The 17,821-nt window shown below is 30.1% G+C and overlaps 2 protein-coding genes across 2 annotated transcripts; both read left to right on the top strand.

Annotated features, from left to right (window-relative positions):
* Positions 1-3,756: 3,756 nt before the first annotated feature.
* LOC134828897 (paired box protein Pax-6-like) lies at positions 3,757-11,113 on the top strand. Its single transcript, XM_063841888.1, has 5 exons — positions 3,757-3,937; positions 5,674-5,824; positions 5,913-6,042; positions 10,201-10,288; positions 10,632-11,113. Exons 1-5 carry the CDS (start codon positions 3,757-3,759, stop codon positions 11,078-11,080), a joined length of 999 nt encoding a protein of 332 aa, XP_063697958.1. The 3' UTR covers positions 11,081-11,113.
* Positions 11,114-16,723: 5,610 nt separating this feature from the next.
* On the top strand, positions 16,724-17,641 carry LOC134830895 (serine protease SP24D-like). The gene is made up of 2 exons (XM_063844506.1): positions 16,724-16,978; positions 17,037-17,641. Exons 1-2 carry the CDS (start codon positions 16,737-16,739, stop codon positions 17,551-17,553), a joined length of 759 nt encoding a protein of 252 aa, XP_063700576.1. The 5' UTR covers positions 16,724-16,736; the 3' UTR covers positions 17,554-17,641.
* Positions 17,642-17,821: the final 180 nt, after the last annotated feature.

Below are 17,821 nucleotides of genomic sequence, written 5' to 3'. Positions count from 1 at the left end.
CATTATATGGAATCCCTCAACAAAACAAGACGCACAAAAGATTGAATCTATTCAAAAGCAATTTCTGTTATTCGCTCTTCGGGGACTAGGATGGTCTTCATACCACTTGCCTAACTACCATGCAAGGTTGGCCCTCATAGACTTGCCCTCTTTGGAAGACCGTAGGACACTAGCTGAAGTAATGTTCGCTTTTGATTTGCTACGTGAGAACATTAAGTGTCCTGAGCTCCGAGCCAAACTAATACGCCATCAACCAACAAGAAATTTGAGACGCGAGCGCTTTTTTGAATTGAGACATCATAATAGTGAGTTTGCTGCATCAGAGATTTTTCATAGATGTGCTTTATCTTTTAATCGATTTAGTGACGTGTACTCGAGAGAAATGTCTGCTAATAATTTTAAGAAACATGTATTATTAGAATTAAGAAATAGCCATTAAGAGGAAATCAAAAGATGGGTTTTTATGCCGGCTTTTTCACCCCAAATAGTATAAGACTGATACGATTTGAATTGTCGAAATAAATGAACTGAACTGAACTTCATAGGCTTGGAAGTAAAGTACACAGTAAAAAAGTGCGCGAGACATTGGAAAATTGATATTTTTGGCTTTTCTAAAACAATGTTAGGTTTGCGAGCATATGTTTCTTGGCGAAAAATGATCTAATCGAGACAACAAACAATCCTAGTGAAAAATTTTTTTTCGACCAAAAATTCAAAAATTGCTTGAAAATCATGAAAATTGCCAAAAATCGAAATTAAGGCGAAATTTATTAATTTTTTTTTTCACAAGAATTGTTTGTTGTCTCGAGTAGATCATTTTTTGCCAAGAAACATATGCCCGCAAACCTATCATTGCTTTAGAAAAGCCAAAAATATCCATTTTCCACGTCTCACGCAACAAAAGAACTTCACTATACAGAATTCATAACAGCTCTATAAAAGACCTACATTTTCAAAATAACTTTCAAAAATCTGTAACGACTCCATTGGTTGGTTGAAGTAACTTTTTTAGTTACAATTATCATCGCGAAAAACGTTCGCAAAACTGACGTCATTGATTGGAAATGGCTTCTCCATTAGTATGATGGACTATTTTAATTGATGAAAACTTCAAAAAAATCGCGAAAATTAATTTTCTGACTTATGGTTCAACAGACAGACTCCTAAATGACCTAAAAGACAATTTTTAACCGAAAATTGAAACGTGACAAAACCCAAATCGAAACACGTCTAAATGAACCATGAATGAAACACAAGCCAGGACAAGCATGCCAACCAGCCAGCAGCAAGTAAGAAAGAAAGACAGTAAACCATTTTACATTGCACACAATAGACACCTTATACCTACTTTTAATTACCGATATCCGTTTTAACAATAATAATCCCTGAGAGTTGTAATGTGCAGACAAAACGCTTTAAATAAACATCATTAATTTCATTATTAGTTTTAACCATAAACTCTCTTTGTTTTTCCATTTATTATTACAAAAGTAACTAGAGCAAACCTTTCTATACGACTACAAGTCTCATACTGGCACTTTCTGTACGAATTTCAGGTAGATAACAATTGGAGCAGCATTTTTGTTTCATTCAATAAATGACTGATGACCTCAGTTGCATCCAAACTTGCCAAAAATCAATCATGAATGAAAAATTTCTTCTTCTTCCAGGTTAATTGCATTCATTGTTTATTTAATTTAATAAAAGTTTCAAGAATTTTTTTTTTACCTGAAACAAGATTTCATTAACAAAAAACAATTGATTCAAGGAATTTTTGCTTGTCCCGTGGCACGACTCCAAAATTCCCGAGAATTTAATAAACTCATTATTTGTTAATGAATAAAATGAAAGGGATTTTTCTTCCATGCTATTCACGAATTCTCATGCACAAGAGAAATAAGAGACGCAAGCGCGATAATTCCTGAGACGATGATTGGATGAGCCAACTAAATAACAAACATATTTTTATATTGTTTGTTTGATAAAGTTTTAATATATTAAATTATATGTACAAACAATGCTATGGAGCGCAATATGCCGTGCTGTCCGTTTTTTGTCGTGCATCAAAAAGAGATAAACAGAAGAAGTTTTTCCTGTTGGTGATGCACCATGCGGAAAATTGAAGGGGAAGGTTGTTCATATTTTTGTTTTTTACACGTTTTTTAATGAATAATAAAAATTTATAAAAAAAAAAATGGTTGATGACACCAAGCAATTATTTAGAAATTATCAGAATATTTTTAAAAATTAACGTTCAAAAAATTATGTTTAAAAAATTATTTTTAAAGAATTTTAAACTTTTAAAGATTTAAAAAAAAAATTCAAATTAAACTTTAGAGCTATTGATTCGAAACTTTCAGATTAGGCTTTAGGCTTATTACAATTTTTAATTAAATCAATTTTTATTAAAAATTATTCAAAACTCCTAAATTTTTAAAAAAAAAATTTTTTAATTAAAAATAATTAAAATTTTTTAAAATTTTTAAAAAAAAAAAATAAAATAAAAAAAATCTTTTACAATTTTTTTTGGTAGACTTTGAGATTTTTTTTAGAATGAATTAAAAAAATCTTTAAATATTTAATTTTAATATTTTGAATTAAAAAAAATATTTTATTTTAGAATGTAATTTTTTTTAATAAGAAATAAAAACAAAATTAAAAAAAAAATTAAGTTGTTTTTTTAAGTTTTGAAGTTAAATTTTTGATTTTGAAAAAAAAAATGAATTTAAAAAAGTGCACGATCGTTCCCTTCAGTCACCTTTAAAATCAATACCCTTAATTGATCCAAATAACAAAATTGATGAAAAAAATAAATCCTAATAAACCTCCATTCATTCAATCATTATCAAAGAACACAAAAAAAGTCATCATCATTTATTGATTTCCATCATTTATAAAAAAAAAAATCGTCTCAATTTCCATCCACGTACATTGCTTAACGCCTGATTGAATGAATGAACGAACGAACGCCACTTTATTGTTGTTTTATTTTATTATTGTTAAAAAAAATACAATTTTGTTCTACCAAACATATTTCTTTCATTCACGCCACCCATTAACCCTGCATGGGCGAGAAAGAGACGCAACGTTCTGATAAAAGCACGAAAAATGAGGGGTAAATTGTCGTCATATCAACTCACTCAATTTTTCCTCGTCGAGGGAGGGAGCCGTACACGAAAGAGATGGCAACAACTTTTCTACCTGCATCCGTGTGCCGTGACTCAGACAGGGACAGCACGAGTTTCTCAATGAAAAAAGGGAATATTAAAATAATGAATGAAGAAACAAAAAAAAGGAAGAAAAAGAAGAGGGAACTCCGTACGTCACGTGCTGCCTGTAGAAACGAAGAATATTAAATATTATTACCACCCTTATAATAAGACACGACATATTTAATTCTATTTATATTTGATGAACTGTGGTTTCTGGATTTCAGTCAGTGGTTGATAGTTGTCGCAAGCAAACGTGTTAGCAGCGAACCAAAAATATTTTCCGTTTTTTCGACAATTATTTAAAAATACTTCTGAGTGTTAAAAATTTAGAAAAAAAAATTAATGGAATATTTATAACGAAAAAATTTTTTTAAAATAAAAAAAAAATTAAAAATTGTGTGAAAAAAAAAATTAAAATAAAATTTATAAGACCAGAAAAAACTAGATTTCAGACGTTTAAAAGCTGAAATTCTAGTAAAAATAAAAATTTAATTAAAAATAAATCCAGACAAAAACAAGAAAAAAAAATAAATAAATACACAAAATGTCAAGTGCTACCGCAGTAAGTGCATTAAGGCCATCCGCCAACAGTCCGATATCGAAGCCGCGGGCTGTTTACAGTATCGATCAGATACTCGGAACACACCATCATCACGTTCACCATCACCATCAATTGCACCAAATCCATCACAGTAGGAAAATTATCAACAACAACAACAATAACGGTAAGAAATTTGCTCAAAAATTGCAAAAAAAAAAAAATCATTATCGAGTTTAAACCACAATTCCATTCATTAATTAATGAGCAAAAAAAAAACCTGTTTAAAAAAAATTGTACCTGAAAAATTTGCCAAAAAAAGGACAACAATGAGTCACTTTTCATTAATAAAAAAAAAAACAAAAATCAATTAATGACCAGGAAAAAAATAGAAATTTCAGAGATTGATAATGAGTGGATGGAGATGACTCACTCGTTTAGAATTTCATTCAAAAAAATATTTTACATCGTCTCCAACATAACTTTTTATGGGAGATAACATCATTACACATAATTTAAAATTAATTTATCTTGTTAAGAGTTTTGTCTTTTTTCAAGTAATTTTTTTTTAAGAAAGAAGAGAAAATACAAGAAAAGACACAAAAAATTGGTGGCTAATGGATTTTTTCATTACTTATCACAAAAAAAAATGTGTTCTGTTCTGGATCATTAGAAACAAATTAAATTACAAAAAAGTGACGAACGGCACACGTTAAAAGTGCATTCCAGGTGATTTTCTCATAAAAATTTGGATTAAGGAACGTTCAAGAATTAAAAAACGCTCAAAACTTCAATTTTTTATGAGTTTCTTTCAACGCCACTTCGTGTCGGAACAAAAAACAAAAAAAAACTTATCTAAATACGTTAAAGCGTAGAAAAGTTAATTTAGATATCAATACCTTTTCATTTTTATTTTATTTTATTAATTTACCGGATTAATTTTAGTCGTGACTCATCATCTGATTCATTGATTGATTCCTCCTCCTCTTTTAAAAAAATAAAAAAAAAAATCGAAAATTAATGCAATAAAATAAAAAAAAATAAAAGGATAACGCAACAGGCCCCGTAATCGACCACCGTGCTCTAGTCGTTAAATAACTCTTGAAATCCATTAAAAATCAGAAATTAACATCAAACAAACACATGAAACAATAGACCATCTGTTCTAATAATTCCTTATCAAGAGAGAGAGAAAAAAAAATTGAACACTTGTGAACTTCAAGTACTTTCATGTTGCGCTGGTCGCTGTTATTAAATCCTTATTTGATATTAAACAAAAAATTAAAATCATCTCAAAGTTGCCATCATTCTTGTTTAAAGTTTAATAACTGTAAAATATAATCCTTTTTTTGTTGTCCCTCGACGCAACGAATTGAAATTAAATTCAAAATTGCAAATTATGTGAATTTTTTTGAGGCAAGGGTTGCGACATGCTGCGTTTTTTTTTTGAAATTCGTTACAATTGGGTTCTCCTAATTATAGAGTATCAATATTATTTTTTTTTTGAATTAATTTTTTTTTTGTTCATAGTGAGACATGAAAATTTCTCGCCAAAAATCTGACAATAAAAAAATAATATCCTTTTTCATTTCCTTTTGCGCTGCATGAAACGCGAACGCGGCGAAATAGATAAATTTAAATTTTATTCACAACAAAAAATTAAATCCTTTGATACAATTTTTTGTTTTGAATCGTTTAAATTATTTTTCATGGCCGTCAGCGATATGAACCTACATGACGAGAGCGACGTTCATGTGGTGCTTTAATTTAATTTTCTTCTTTTGGGTGTCATTTTTCGGAAAATTTCTCTCTCTCTGATGATGATGATGAATTTTTTTTTGCATGACAAAAAAGGCAATCTCCGTTTATTTTAATTAAATGCATTTAAATTGAAAAATTATTTTCTTTTTTTTTGCGGTTCAGATCAAGAAAACACAATGAAACTCGATGTGAATAGTGATCACGATAACAGTGTCGATGTCATGGATAACGATGACGATTTGGGATATGGGGCTGATGGTGACATGGATGGCGATCATGGAGATTTAAATGGACGTCCTCGCAAAATTAGACGGTAAGTATTTTTTATTTCTAAAGATTTTTATGAAATTTTTGTAATTTTTAATAAAAAAACGACTAATTCCTTGACATATTGCTTCCAGAAGCCGCACTACCTTTACGACGTACCAATTGCACCAACTTGAACGCGCATTCGAAAAGACCCAATATCCGGATGTCTTTACGCGCGAAGAGCTTGCCATGAGACTGGATCTTAGCGAGGCACGAGTTCAGGTAGGTCCCGATTTTCCACAATTAATTACGTAAAAAAAGACACTTTTCGAGTCAATTAACTCCAGTTTATCGTTAAACATGTTTGTCTCGTTTACCAATTTATTTACGGTTTTATTTAATTTACGGCTTATTTGTTGTACCAATCAATTGGACAACAAGCTTGTTGTTTGTCAGCTCATTACGTTCGATTATCGCCATGGACAATTAATGAATAATTAAATAAATACCTGGAAGGTACGACCAGAAAATTATGTAAAAATTCTACTCGAAATATGGAAATGTGCGTTAGTCGTCTTTTTGTGTGAGAGACTGACAAATTCACGTCAGATAAAATTTTCTACAAAATTTTCGAACAATTGAGTGCAATCGGAAATGGGTTAAAATACGATTTCAATAGGAAAATTCAATTTTCAACACACAAAATTGAAAATCACACAAAATTGTTTAGGAAAATGCACGAAAAGAGATTTAACAGTAATTGGTTCTATTATTACTTTATTACCCATCATCCACTCCATTATGCGAGATGAACGAGAGAGAGATGGGAAATAAATTTGTTCCGTTAATTAGCTTAAAATGTTACAAGAAACACGTGTCTCTGTTGCGAATATGTTGCCATTTTTCTCCTGCGTTTCAAGTCGGGTGAAGTCATGTGTTGTTAATGTGCTTCCGATTCTTTTTTCTCGTTTCGAATTTTAATGTGAAACGATTAATTTAGACGGAAAACGATCCGCGCAATAAGCTTTCTATTGTCAGAATCGAAAAACGGGAACGCCGTTCTTACAAAAAAAAAGGAATTAATTCGTTTAATAAACAAATGTGAGTCAATTCAGGGATTCTTCAGAGGGATTTTTTTTCAAACGGGATGAGTTGAAATGGAACAGATTTATTGTTGAAGTGCTTAAAAGTCAATGTTTTGAAATTTGTTTGAGTGCATTTTTGGCTTTGATGATAATTTTTTAATTTGAAATTATTTTTAAGAAAAAAGATAATTTAAAATTTTTGTTTATTAAAATTAATTATTTTTATTATGTTAAAAAAATTATAATATTAAATAATTTTTTCAAAAATTTTTAAACAATTAATATAAAATAATCTTTTATTATTTATTTATTTTATTTTAAAAAAATTTAAATTTTAATTTAAAATAAATATCCAAAAATTTTTTTAAATTATTTTTTTTTATTTGTTTTAAAATTTTAATGAATAATTAAATATTAAATTTATTTTAACACAAATAAAATAATTCATTTTAATATTTATTAAAAATTAATTGTTCAAAAAAAGTAAATTTAATATTGATCATCAAAAAAATATTTTTTTAAATAAATAAAATAATCAATTCAAATTAATAAAAACTATTTAAATAATTTTATTTACAAAAAAAAAAAAACATTTTTATTTATAAAATTAAATAAAAATTTGTTAAAAACAAAATTATTCAAAATTTTAAAATATTTTTTGTGGTCAAAAAATTGAATTGAAAAAATCAAAAATTTACTAAAATTTTATAAAAATTAAATTTTTAATGGCTGAAAATTATTTGAACAGTTTAGACAGACCTCGAAACTCAAAAAATATTTTTTTTTTAAAATAACGCTTCATTCTATTTCCTTTATGCTACTGTAAAATAACTCGCATTTCATAAAAAAATTCAATTTTTCACAATTACAACTTCATTACGACTCTGATTACGCATTCAAATGAAATAAGTGTTGATTGTAATTGAAACTCTCTTTCTGCGACTTTATTAAATAATAATATAAATTACAAAAAAAAAACTACCGTGATTTATTTATTTGCATAACAAATGACACAAAAATATCTTCCTCTCGGAACACATTTAATGACAAAAAAAATATGATTTAGTGGTTGATAGTTGCGAGTATTCCACCGGGATCGTCATTAACGACAAATTTTAATGTAAATCCTTTAATAATAAATACAGTTGTTGAACATTTTTATTGTTATTGTCGTTTATGATTATCGCCGACCATGATCAAAACATTTCATTACGTGCAAAGGGGAAACCAACAGAAAATTTATAGATAATCTTTATTTAGTGATCTACCCTCTCTTTCTCTTGGAAAAAAATTGTAACAAAATCGCACAATTCCCCCTAATTATATTTATTTTAAAGCTCTCATCGCACCCGCTCGACGTTCGTTGTCGTCTTAAGCGATGTGAATACAAATGTAAAACATCTCATTAGTGTCATTAAAATCCATTAAGGAGAGAAAAAAAGAAGAAGAGAAAGATTTTAAATGCATTATTATGCCATTTCCTCCGTTTTTCAGCACATAACAAGCTAAGCATAATTTCAATTCCATTCAATTATCCGTCTATCAACACCTACAATTTGCTCGGCGAAAAATGTTTAAAGTAGCAGCAGGAGGGAAACATCCACATTTTAATGTAATATACTAAATAATTGGCCACAATTTACATCTCCATTAGGCTCATTTCGCATTTCATTCGTGCTCCATGGAAATCAAATGTTTAAATTAAAATTTAATTGTGCAGTCATTTATTAATTGGGAGTAAATTGGACGCAATATTCGAGTTAGATGCATCCATCGTCACTGTTCGAGAACGATATAAGGACGACGACGAGTTGAATTGAATATAATTGCCTGCAAAATGAAATTCCTCACAACACACAGAGACGAGGCAATAATAAAATAAAAACGTTTCGTAACAAAAGTAGGAAATGGAAGAGAATGAAAAAAGGAAGTGCCGGAAAAAGAACTAAAATGCCATTATTCGAAGCATTTTAATGTCGATTTAATGATGATAATTGGGATAATTTCCCGTTATTCTCCTCGTCGTCGTCGTCGTCATCGTGTGTTAAAATTAAATTTGCACGACAATGGAACGTTGCTTAGAACGATTTCCGTCACCGAAATTAAAGCTAATAATTGTTTAAAACATAAAAATTATGAAAAAAAGGACAAAAAACAACACCTTTGATGACACTATCTTGATAAACAATCGCATTTATCGTCGCCATCCCTCCTATTTTTTTTTTATCTTTTTCGGTAAATAAATAAATTTTTATCGTATCGGTTCGGTTGATTGTGATCATTATTAAACTAAAAAAAATATTATTTATATTTTTATTTACAGTCAAACCAATAATTATTTTTTTTGTGTTGCGATAAAAGGTGCAAGGAAAAAAAAGTTACCTTAAAAATTTTTTTAACAGTTTTTTTTTTGTAATTAATGTGAGAAAAAGGGACGAAATACCATTTTTTACTAATTTTTTATTGTTTTAATTTTTTTTGAAGATTTTTTTTTTAATTTGGGCGGAGGTCTTTAGAAAGAAATGAACGCCTTGTCGCCTCAAATTTAGAAATTTTCGTAAAATTAAAAAAAATAATTTTTTTGGATGAAAATTTCGAGTCAAACAGAAATTTTTTAAAAAATTTTACACACAAGCCAATGTCGGACATTAATCCGTTTGTCAAACAGGCTTTTCATTACATTATTTCATTATTCGTCAGTCAGTTCTTTGTTTGTCTCCCTTTTTTTCTTCGGATTTCTCGTATGAAGACGACTTAAAACTTCATCTTGTCTTCAATGAAACGAATGAAGAACTCTTGTAAGGTCATAATATTTAATAAATATCCCATTAAAGATTGGCAAACGTACGTTTTTGCAGGAAAATGACCCTTTTTTCTTACATGAAACATATTTTTGTTTGATACAAACATCATTTAACCTTTTTTATTCGCAACAAAAATATCAAGTACTCTTGAATGAGTCACTCTCTCTCGCTCCCTACCTCACTTAGATCACGTAAAATATGCATCGAGTGTAATAGAATAGAAAATACCCGTTAAAAAAGGGCTTAACTCAATTGATACTATTATATTTTTATTATTGAGTCGCAACTCGTACTCGACTCGTTCTCTTTTTTTGTTGTATTTTAAACTTTTTTGTGTGTAATTCGAATGTAAACATGATTCTGATGCTGATGAGGCTTAAAATAATCCCGTGTAATTGGTTCACGATAAACGAATGCACAAAAAATTATTCAATATAAGCTTAAAATTGGATGTTAATAGGGACTCTCGTCACGTGTCTGTCTAGATTTCTTGTTTGAAATCAATATTTTTTGAAAATTTGTCACTAATTTTGTCATTTTTTAATGCGCAGGTTTGGTTCCAAAATCGTCGGGCAAAATGGAGGAAACGTGAGAAAGCCATGGGTCGAGATACGTCGGCGTTTCTGCACCATGAACAAGGTATGTATTGGTCACTGCGGTGGAAATATCATTAAATGTCAATTAATAGCACACAAAAAAAAAACGAATGAATTTCATTTCATTTCATTAAATTGTACGGATGGCGTAATTACGCTCAAATATGTTACAAATGTGTCGATAATATCAGTTAATTATAATGTAAATAAAGTATAGATAGGCAGACACCTTTTAACTGAAAATAAGTAAAATGTAATGAAATGAAATGATGATAGCATTAAATGTTAGGGTAACCAAACTAATGCGCTGTTTAGACAATTAACTCACACAAATTCAAGATTTAATCAGATTTTTAATGTTCTTTTTGCTTTTTTTCTCGTTCCAGGTCTCACAGACTTTCCATTGTCATTGCCGTTAGCGCATAATTTGGCTGCCGCGGGACATCCAGGACTTCCTGCTGAGTTTTGGCCTGCGAATTTTGCTCTTCATCCGTCACTCATGCCGCCTACCAATCACGGACTGCTTCACCCCAATGTCATGCACAACTACAAGTTGCCCAATATTCATGCTCTGCTGTCGCAATACATGGGCTTGAATAATCTCTTTGGATATCCGCAAAATTTGTCGATGCCCGGAGCGAGACCCGCAACTACGATGCCCAATACGACAAGCAGCAGCAACAATAACAATACGAGTACTGCATCGACAACAACGACAACTTCGTCACCGACAACGCCACCAATGAACCACAGCAGTTCGACGCATTCGCCATCACAGAGCCCCAAAGATCGACGAAGTCCGGGCAGTGACAAAAATGACGGAAATGAAAAGTAATTTTCATATTTCTCACAGAAAACATTCAGTCAAATGCAATAAAAAATGGTTATAATGATTAATTAGGATTAATAGTGATTAATAAAATATATAATTTATGCTGTAGAAATAAAATAAAAAAAATATTATCGATTAAAATTTATTAAGTATTATTATTGAATATTATCTTGTAGCAATGATAGTGATGTAGAAGAAAAAAATGCACTTTTCATAAAAAAATAACAAAAGCACAATTTCTAAAACAAAAAATATTTTAGAATTTTTGAAAGTTACCATGAGAAAACGAATGCTTCGTTGTTCAAGTAAAGTGGTATATTATGTGATTTTTTTTTCTTAAATTATTTTATGTAAAATGCGCATTACTATTCAAATAAATCTAATGAATTATTATTGTAATTATCAAAATGAAAATATTTGTTGTTTTTATTAAAGTCAACTGGATTAAAAGAGGTGAGTTTGGTTTTTATTTAGAAAAAAAAAACAAAAAAAAAACATTTTGTAAAAATAAAATAAAATTATTAAAGGAGAGATTTGGAGCAAGATTTGACAAAAATGGCTTTGACATAGTTTTTGATTTAGTTTTGCTCTTGATTTAGTTTTCAAAACAAAACTATGTCAAAGAAAATTTTTTTTTCAGTTTCAATTTTTTGGCAGTTTTGAGTTATAAAATGATTAAAAATGATAAATTAGAGCCCTCTGACAAATTTTTATCCATTTGGAGCAAGATTTGACAAAAATGGCTTTGACACAGTTTTTGACATAGTTTTTGATTTAGTTTTGCTCTTGATTTAGTTTTCATAACAAAACTATGTCAAACAAAAATTTTTTTTTCAGTTTCAATTTTTTGGCAGTTTTGAGTTATAAAATGATTAAAAATGATAAATTAGAGCCCTCTGACAAATTTTCATCCATTTGGAGCAAGATTTGACAAAAATGGCTTTGACACAGTTTTTGACATAGTTTTTGATTTAGTTTTGCTCTTGATTTAGTTTTCAAAACAAAACTATGTCAAAGAAAATTTTTTTTCCAGTTTCAATTTTTTTGCAGTTTTGAGTTATAAAATGATTAAAAATGATAAATTAGAGCCCTCTGATAAATTTTTATCCATTTGGAGCAAGATTTGACAAAAATGGCTTTGACACAGTTTTTGACATAGTTTTTGATTTAGTTTTGCTCTTGATTTATTTTTCAAAACAAAACTATGTCAAAGAAAAAATTTTTTTTCAGTTTAGTTTTGCTCTTGATTTAGTTTTCAAAACAAAACTATGTCAAAGGAAAAAATTTTTTTCAGTTTGATGATTAAAAATGATAAATTAGTGCAGTTTTGAGTTATAAAATGATTAAAAATGATAAATTAGAGCCCTCTGACAAATTTTCATCCATTTGGAGCAAGATTTGACAAAAATGGCTTTGACACAGTTTTTGACATAGTTTTTGATTTAGTTTTGCTCTTGATTTGGAAAAACTTATTTGACTTTTAGAAAAGATGAGGAAAAATTGATCTTTGTTTACTTTGTACTTGTTGTTCAATTCTTGTATGCCGCCGAGAATAAAATCATTCCACTTAATCCTAGAGGGGTTTCTGCTTAATGGCAGAAACATGCTCATCAGTACGATGAGGCACTGTTAATCGACCAGGTGTTACAGAACATCGAAGAGATATTCTAGCAGACTTTCCTGCTGTAAACAGATATTGTTGGAAACCCGCTTTTAGCGATTAGGGAAATAGGCGCTATGTTGAGAACAGGCTAATTTTTGAGTGTCGGTGTACTGGCTTAATTGACGAGCCCTCATGATCAACCTTTGCCAGACATTTCTGCTTAAACGAAGTCAAATGAAGCTGAACTGCTGCCATTTCCTGCCTCATATTCGCTGTCTTGAAAGTCTATATTTGTTAAATCAAATTTCTTTGCAGATATTTAGTGACATACATTTTCGTATTACATATATTTTTTTGGTTTTTATTTCTTTAATAGTTTAGAGAAAACTCGAATCATGATAACATGCATACTGTCCGTAAACAAATTTGATGTTTAGCAATGTTGTATATATTATTAAGACACACATTCTTGGTCTATATAATTTTTTTGCACAGGGTTCATATTTCGCACAGGGTAAGCTTTCTTTAAATTAATCATTCAATTTTAATGTTCAAAAAAATATATTGAAGCAAAAAAGTAAAACTAGAATTTTACAAAATCAAAAAAATTAAAAAATCTTTCAACAACCTTTAAAAAATTCTTGGCTATTCTAAAAATTTATTCAAAACTAATTGACACTCCATTAACATTAATTTACAGGAAATTAGAAAAACTAAAATCGCTTTGAAGTGAGATAAACCCATTTTTCGCATATTTCACACTTATTAACACTCATTAAGGTCCATTGACCAAATATGAAAAAAATCTCCTTTTACCTCATTAAAAATAAAATTTTGTTTGAAAAAACTTGACCCAGAACATCGTTCACACTCCACTTCAAAAACTGAATCAAGTACTTATTCTCACTTAAAAATGTTTCTTTTTTCAAAAAAAATCTCATATTTTAATAAAATCATCAAACAAATAATAACAATAATGCGAAACAGGACTTTCTTTTATACCGGTGTTAAAATGTGGAAAATTGAGTGCTTTTATGGTGACACTAAGCACAATCGTCACAACAACTCCATCTCCAATCCGTAACAACCACACAAAAAGTGACAAAGAACAAATTCTTCTAATGTTTATAAAAATACGAGATTATCCCAAATTATTTTTTTTTGCCACAATTGGCATGACGGAGGAGAAAGAAGAGAGTGAAAGAGGGACTGAGAATGTGTGAAATAAATAAGCAAGTCAAGTGGAATAATTGAATGAACTGGAAGACTGGAGAGCAGAAAATTCTTCAACAATGATCGGAAGTTGTTTCAAGAAACTTCAAAAAAAAAAAGAGGAGAGAGTGTTTAATGCCCTTGTTAACATAACACATGTCTTAATGTGTCTCGTATGACACTATTTTAATTTATTTGTCGTACGCTTTGTTTGCTTTAATTTAAATTCTATTCACAATTTTCGCATTGCCGTGTCACTCAAGTTTGTTTGGCACACAAGAAGAAAAATATTTGACATTGTGTGCGATCTCAATGAAATCCATTCATTGTCGACCGTAATTTCGGTTAATTAGTTGTTTAATTAGCCAGATGTTTAATTTATTTATTTAAACAAAATAATGCAGATTGAATTGCAAGAAAGGGGAATTAATTATTCTTTGTTTTTATTCTGAATTTAAATTTTTATAATTATTAAAAATAAAAAATTGGACAGATTTTGTCGGTTTTCACAGCTTCCTTGTTTGAAAAAAAATCTCGAATCTTACAAAATATTGAAAATTATCAATTTATGAGAAAATTGATATCTAATTCGCATCAAAGTCGATAACAATAAAGCACAGCATGCGGTTTCCTTCTCAGGATGACAAAAAGTTCCTTCAATTGTGAAGCGAGGATTAATTTAAAGTTCATGCACGCATCGGAGAAACGGAAGTTTGGCTTAATTTAATTCAAATTCAGTGAACATTTGAACTTTAATCAACGTTTCTCACGTCACATTTCGTGGTAAAATTACAAAAATTGCTTCACCTGCATTTTTTTTTGTGGTGTCCAACAAATACGAAATTAATGACTTTTCCTTCATTAGCAAATGGAGACCTGCAGGACTCCGCAGGTAAAAGACACGAACAATAATTAAATTACCACTTCCGACGCCAGGGAATTGTCTTAAAAAAAATAAATAAATTTTGACGAGTGTTTGACCTACCGCAACATAATTAAAAGAAGTCTCGTCTCGTGTTTTATTTATTTGTTTTACGGTTTCTGTAGTTTTTGTGTACGGATCTACGGAGGAGGAAGAGAAAAAACTACAAAAGCAAATAAATTTAATAAAACAAATCCTGCTTTTGAAAGGATAATTGCTAGAAAAACTAACAAACTAGTCCTCTCAATCATCATCATCATCATCACGGAGGAACGAGACGAGACCGACACACATAAACGTAAGAAAGGAGAAAAAACACACATGTCATTATCCCTGTAATTTTTTCAATGCGATCCTGTACGAGTCTGTAGCGCAGCATGATCTTCATCCCACAAATCATACACAAAAAAAGGCATGAATGAAAGATTTCTTTAACCTTCTCTGCAATTTTTGTCGTCATCCATTCACATATGTGTGTTTGTGTCTACGACTCTAATGCTAAAAAGGTGTGGAAACAACATTTATTTGTTACTTTGTTCCGAGACGACGAGAGGATGAAAGCAATGTCAAAAACATACCCTCAAATTAAGTGGTCCAAATATATGTAATTTACAACTTTTTTTTATCGTTCTATCGTCGTCTAGCTTTGTGTTGAAAATTTGATACAATTTTGATTATATTTATTAGTTTTTCAAATAGACGCCCAGAACTTAAGAACATCTACACAAATTTATGTAATAAAAGATTTTTTTTCGCTCTTTAAGATGTTGAAAGGAAAAAAAAATCCATAATTGCCGGTTTTTTTGAAAGAAAAAAAATGTTTTGAGAATAGAAAATGTTATTTTGTTTGCATTTTTGTTATTATTCGTATTGTGATAAATAAAGTATCGTTTAACATAATGAGAGCGACAATGTCGAATGTGAGACGGGAGGTAATGCGATATCGTTGACAATTTTGTTGGAATCACAAAAGCGAAAGATGTTTATCAGAAATTTAGAAAGTAATTGAATTTGCGGTAGAAAAAACATAATTGAAAGTAATTTAGATGCCAATTTACTGGAAATAATTTTTATTCGAAATTTTTATGAGAATGTAAATTGAGACAAAAATTGGGCAATAATATGATCGGTTTGTGAAAAATTTTACCGAATAAAGCTAATTTTTTTAAATTCTATTCCATTTGAATGAAAGTACTCCTAGAGGTCTGAAAAAAGTTTTTTTAAGGCCCTGGGGTCTTGAAAATAAAGAACTCAAATTTTATTGAGGATTTTTTAAAATTTTTATTTTTTTGAAATATTTTTTTTTATTTTCTCAAAAAAATAAAAATTACGAAAAATCTCCTTGTAGAAGTTTGAGGGCATTATTTTCAAGTCCGCAGGGTCTTAAAAAAGGTCATTTTGTCCCACTGTGCTAAAAAAAAGAAGAGAATTGTCATAAAAGCTTTTTAAAATTTGATTAAAAAATTCGTTGACTTCCATTTGTTTATTATTTTAAAACAAAAATTACTAGAAAAAATTTTTAAAAATTTAATTTTTAAAAATTTGATCAATTTTAATCCTAATAAAAAAGTACAAAAAAAAAAGTAAAAACTTATATTTTTTGATGAATTCTACGGAACTCATTGAAATTCAGTTGTTTAGTAACAAAAACTATAATTTCAGTGGCTCTCTTAATTCAACAACTACTTCAAGAGGCACTTGAAGGCAGATTGTTTGCTTATCAAATCACTTTAAGTTAACTGATATCACTTACCAAGACAAAAACTTACCTTAATTTCTGCTAAATTCTCCATTTTTCTCCTATTAAAACTTAAAAGATTTCAATAATTTTCTTCTTATTGCCAATTTCCTCGATTTTTTGATATAAAAGCTTTGCATTCCTTTCGATTTTCAGTCATTCCATTTTAGAATTTTCATTCAAAATGAAATTCTTCATTGTAATTTTAGCAATTGCAGGCATAACTTGTCAAGCACAAGAACTTAACTTTATAAACTCGGTTGAAGTCGAAGAACGCATTGTCGGCGGTGAATTTGCCGAAGAAGGTCAATTCCCGCATCAAGTCGCCCTATTCCGAGACAATCGTTTCTCTTGTGGAGGATCAATTGTTGGTGAACGATTTGTTTTAACTGCAGCTCATTGCGTTTATGACTCCAACGGTCGACTGTAAGTTTCCTTTTTTCCTATTTTTAATTCATTTTTCACCAAATTTTCTTTTTTTTAGTATTCCAACACGTTCCTTAACTGTCCTTTCTGGCTCCACAAATCTCGAAAATGGCACATTTCATAGTGTTCGTCGCATTTCTCCGCATCACCAATACGGAAACTTTGAAAACGACATTGCCCTCCTCAAAATTTCCGACAAATTCGAGTTTGACAATTTCACACAGCCAATCGAGCTGAGCAGAAATCACGTGGGTCCCAATACGGTCGTTGAGCTGTCGGGATGGGGTCGCGTCGGAACTGAAGATGAAATTTCCTTCGACTTGAAATTCACGACAGCTCATGCTGTGGGCGAGAAAAAATGTCGCGAAGTAACCGGCGTTCAAAATGGGATTTTGTGTCTCGAGTCAGCTGATGACGAAGGAGTTTGTTTCGGAGACTCCGGTGGTCCGGCAACGGCAAATGGAAAGTTGGTTGGTGTGGCAAACTTTATCGTTGACGAATGCGGAACTGCACACCCCGATGGTTATGCAAGTGTCGCTTACTTCTACGATTGGATCGTCAAGAGACTCAAATGAATGAGAGTGTAATTAAAATATAAAAGTGAGTTTAATTAAAAATTAATAGTCCTTAATCAAGCGAGAAACGGAGGTCTTTGTTCTTCACAATCAACTCATTTACATGCATTTAGTCGCATTTTTCATGTGTGTTGTTTACGTTACAAAGGGACTTCAGAGGTAATGAATGGAAAAGACTCTTCAACAGTTATTACTCTTTTATATCCTCCGTGTCAATGAATAGCTTCCACTTTGCCAGATGTTTGTTTTTCTTTTTTTTTTGCTTCTT

The sequence above is a fragment of the Culicoides brevitarsis genome, chromosome 2 (genome assembly GCF_036172545.1).
Source record: "Culicoides brevitarsis isolate CSIRO-B50_1 chromosome 2, AGI_CSIRO_Cbre_v1, whole genome shotgun sequence".
Lineage (NCBI taxonomy): Eukaryota > Metazoa > Arthropoda > Insecta > Diptera > Ceratopogonidae > Culicoides > Culicoides brevitarsis.
The sequence above is the reverse complement of the archived record's forward strand: the minus strand, read 5'-3'. Positions and strand labels throughout refer to the sequence as shown.

What these genes read in the sequence shown, in the direction of transcription:
- LOC134828897 (XM_063841888.1), top strand. Translation starts at nt 3,757, where the DNA reads ATGTCAAGTGCTACCGCAGTAAGTGCATTAAGGCCATCCGCCAACAGT. An exon ending in CGTCCTCGCAAAATTAGACG is followed by an intron (nt 5,825 to 5,912) that starts GTAAGTATTTTT and finishes TATTGCTTCCAG; the next exon opens with AAGCCGCACTACCTTTACGA. An exon ending in TTAGCGAGGCACGAGTTCAG is followed by an intron (nt 6,043 to 10,200) that starts GTAGGTCCCGAT and finishes TTTAATGCGCAG; the next exon opens with GTTTGGTTCCAAAATCGTCG.
- LOC134830895 (XM_063844506.1), top strand. Translation starts at nt 16,737, where the DNA reads ATGAAATTCTTCATTGTAATTTTAGCAATTGCAGGCATAACTTGTCAA. An exon ending in TATGACTCCAACGGTCGACT is followed by an intron (nt 16,979 to 17,036) that starts GTAAGTTTCCTT and finishes TCTTTTTTTTAG; the next exon opens with TATTCCAACACGTTCCTTAA.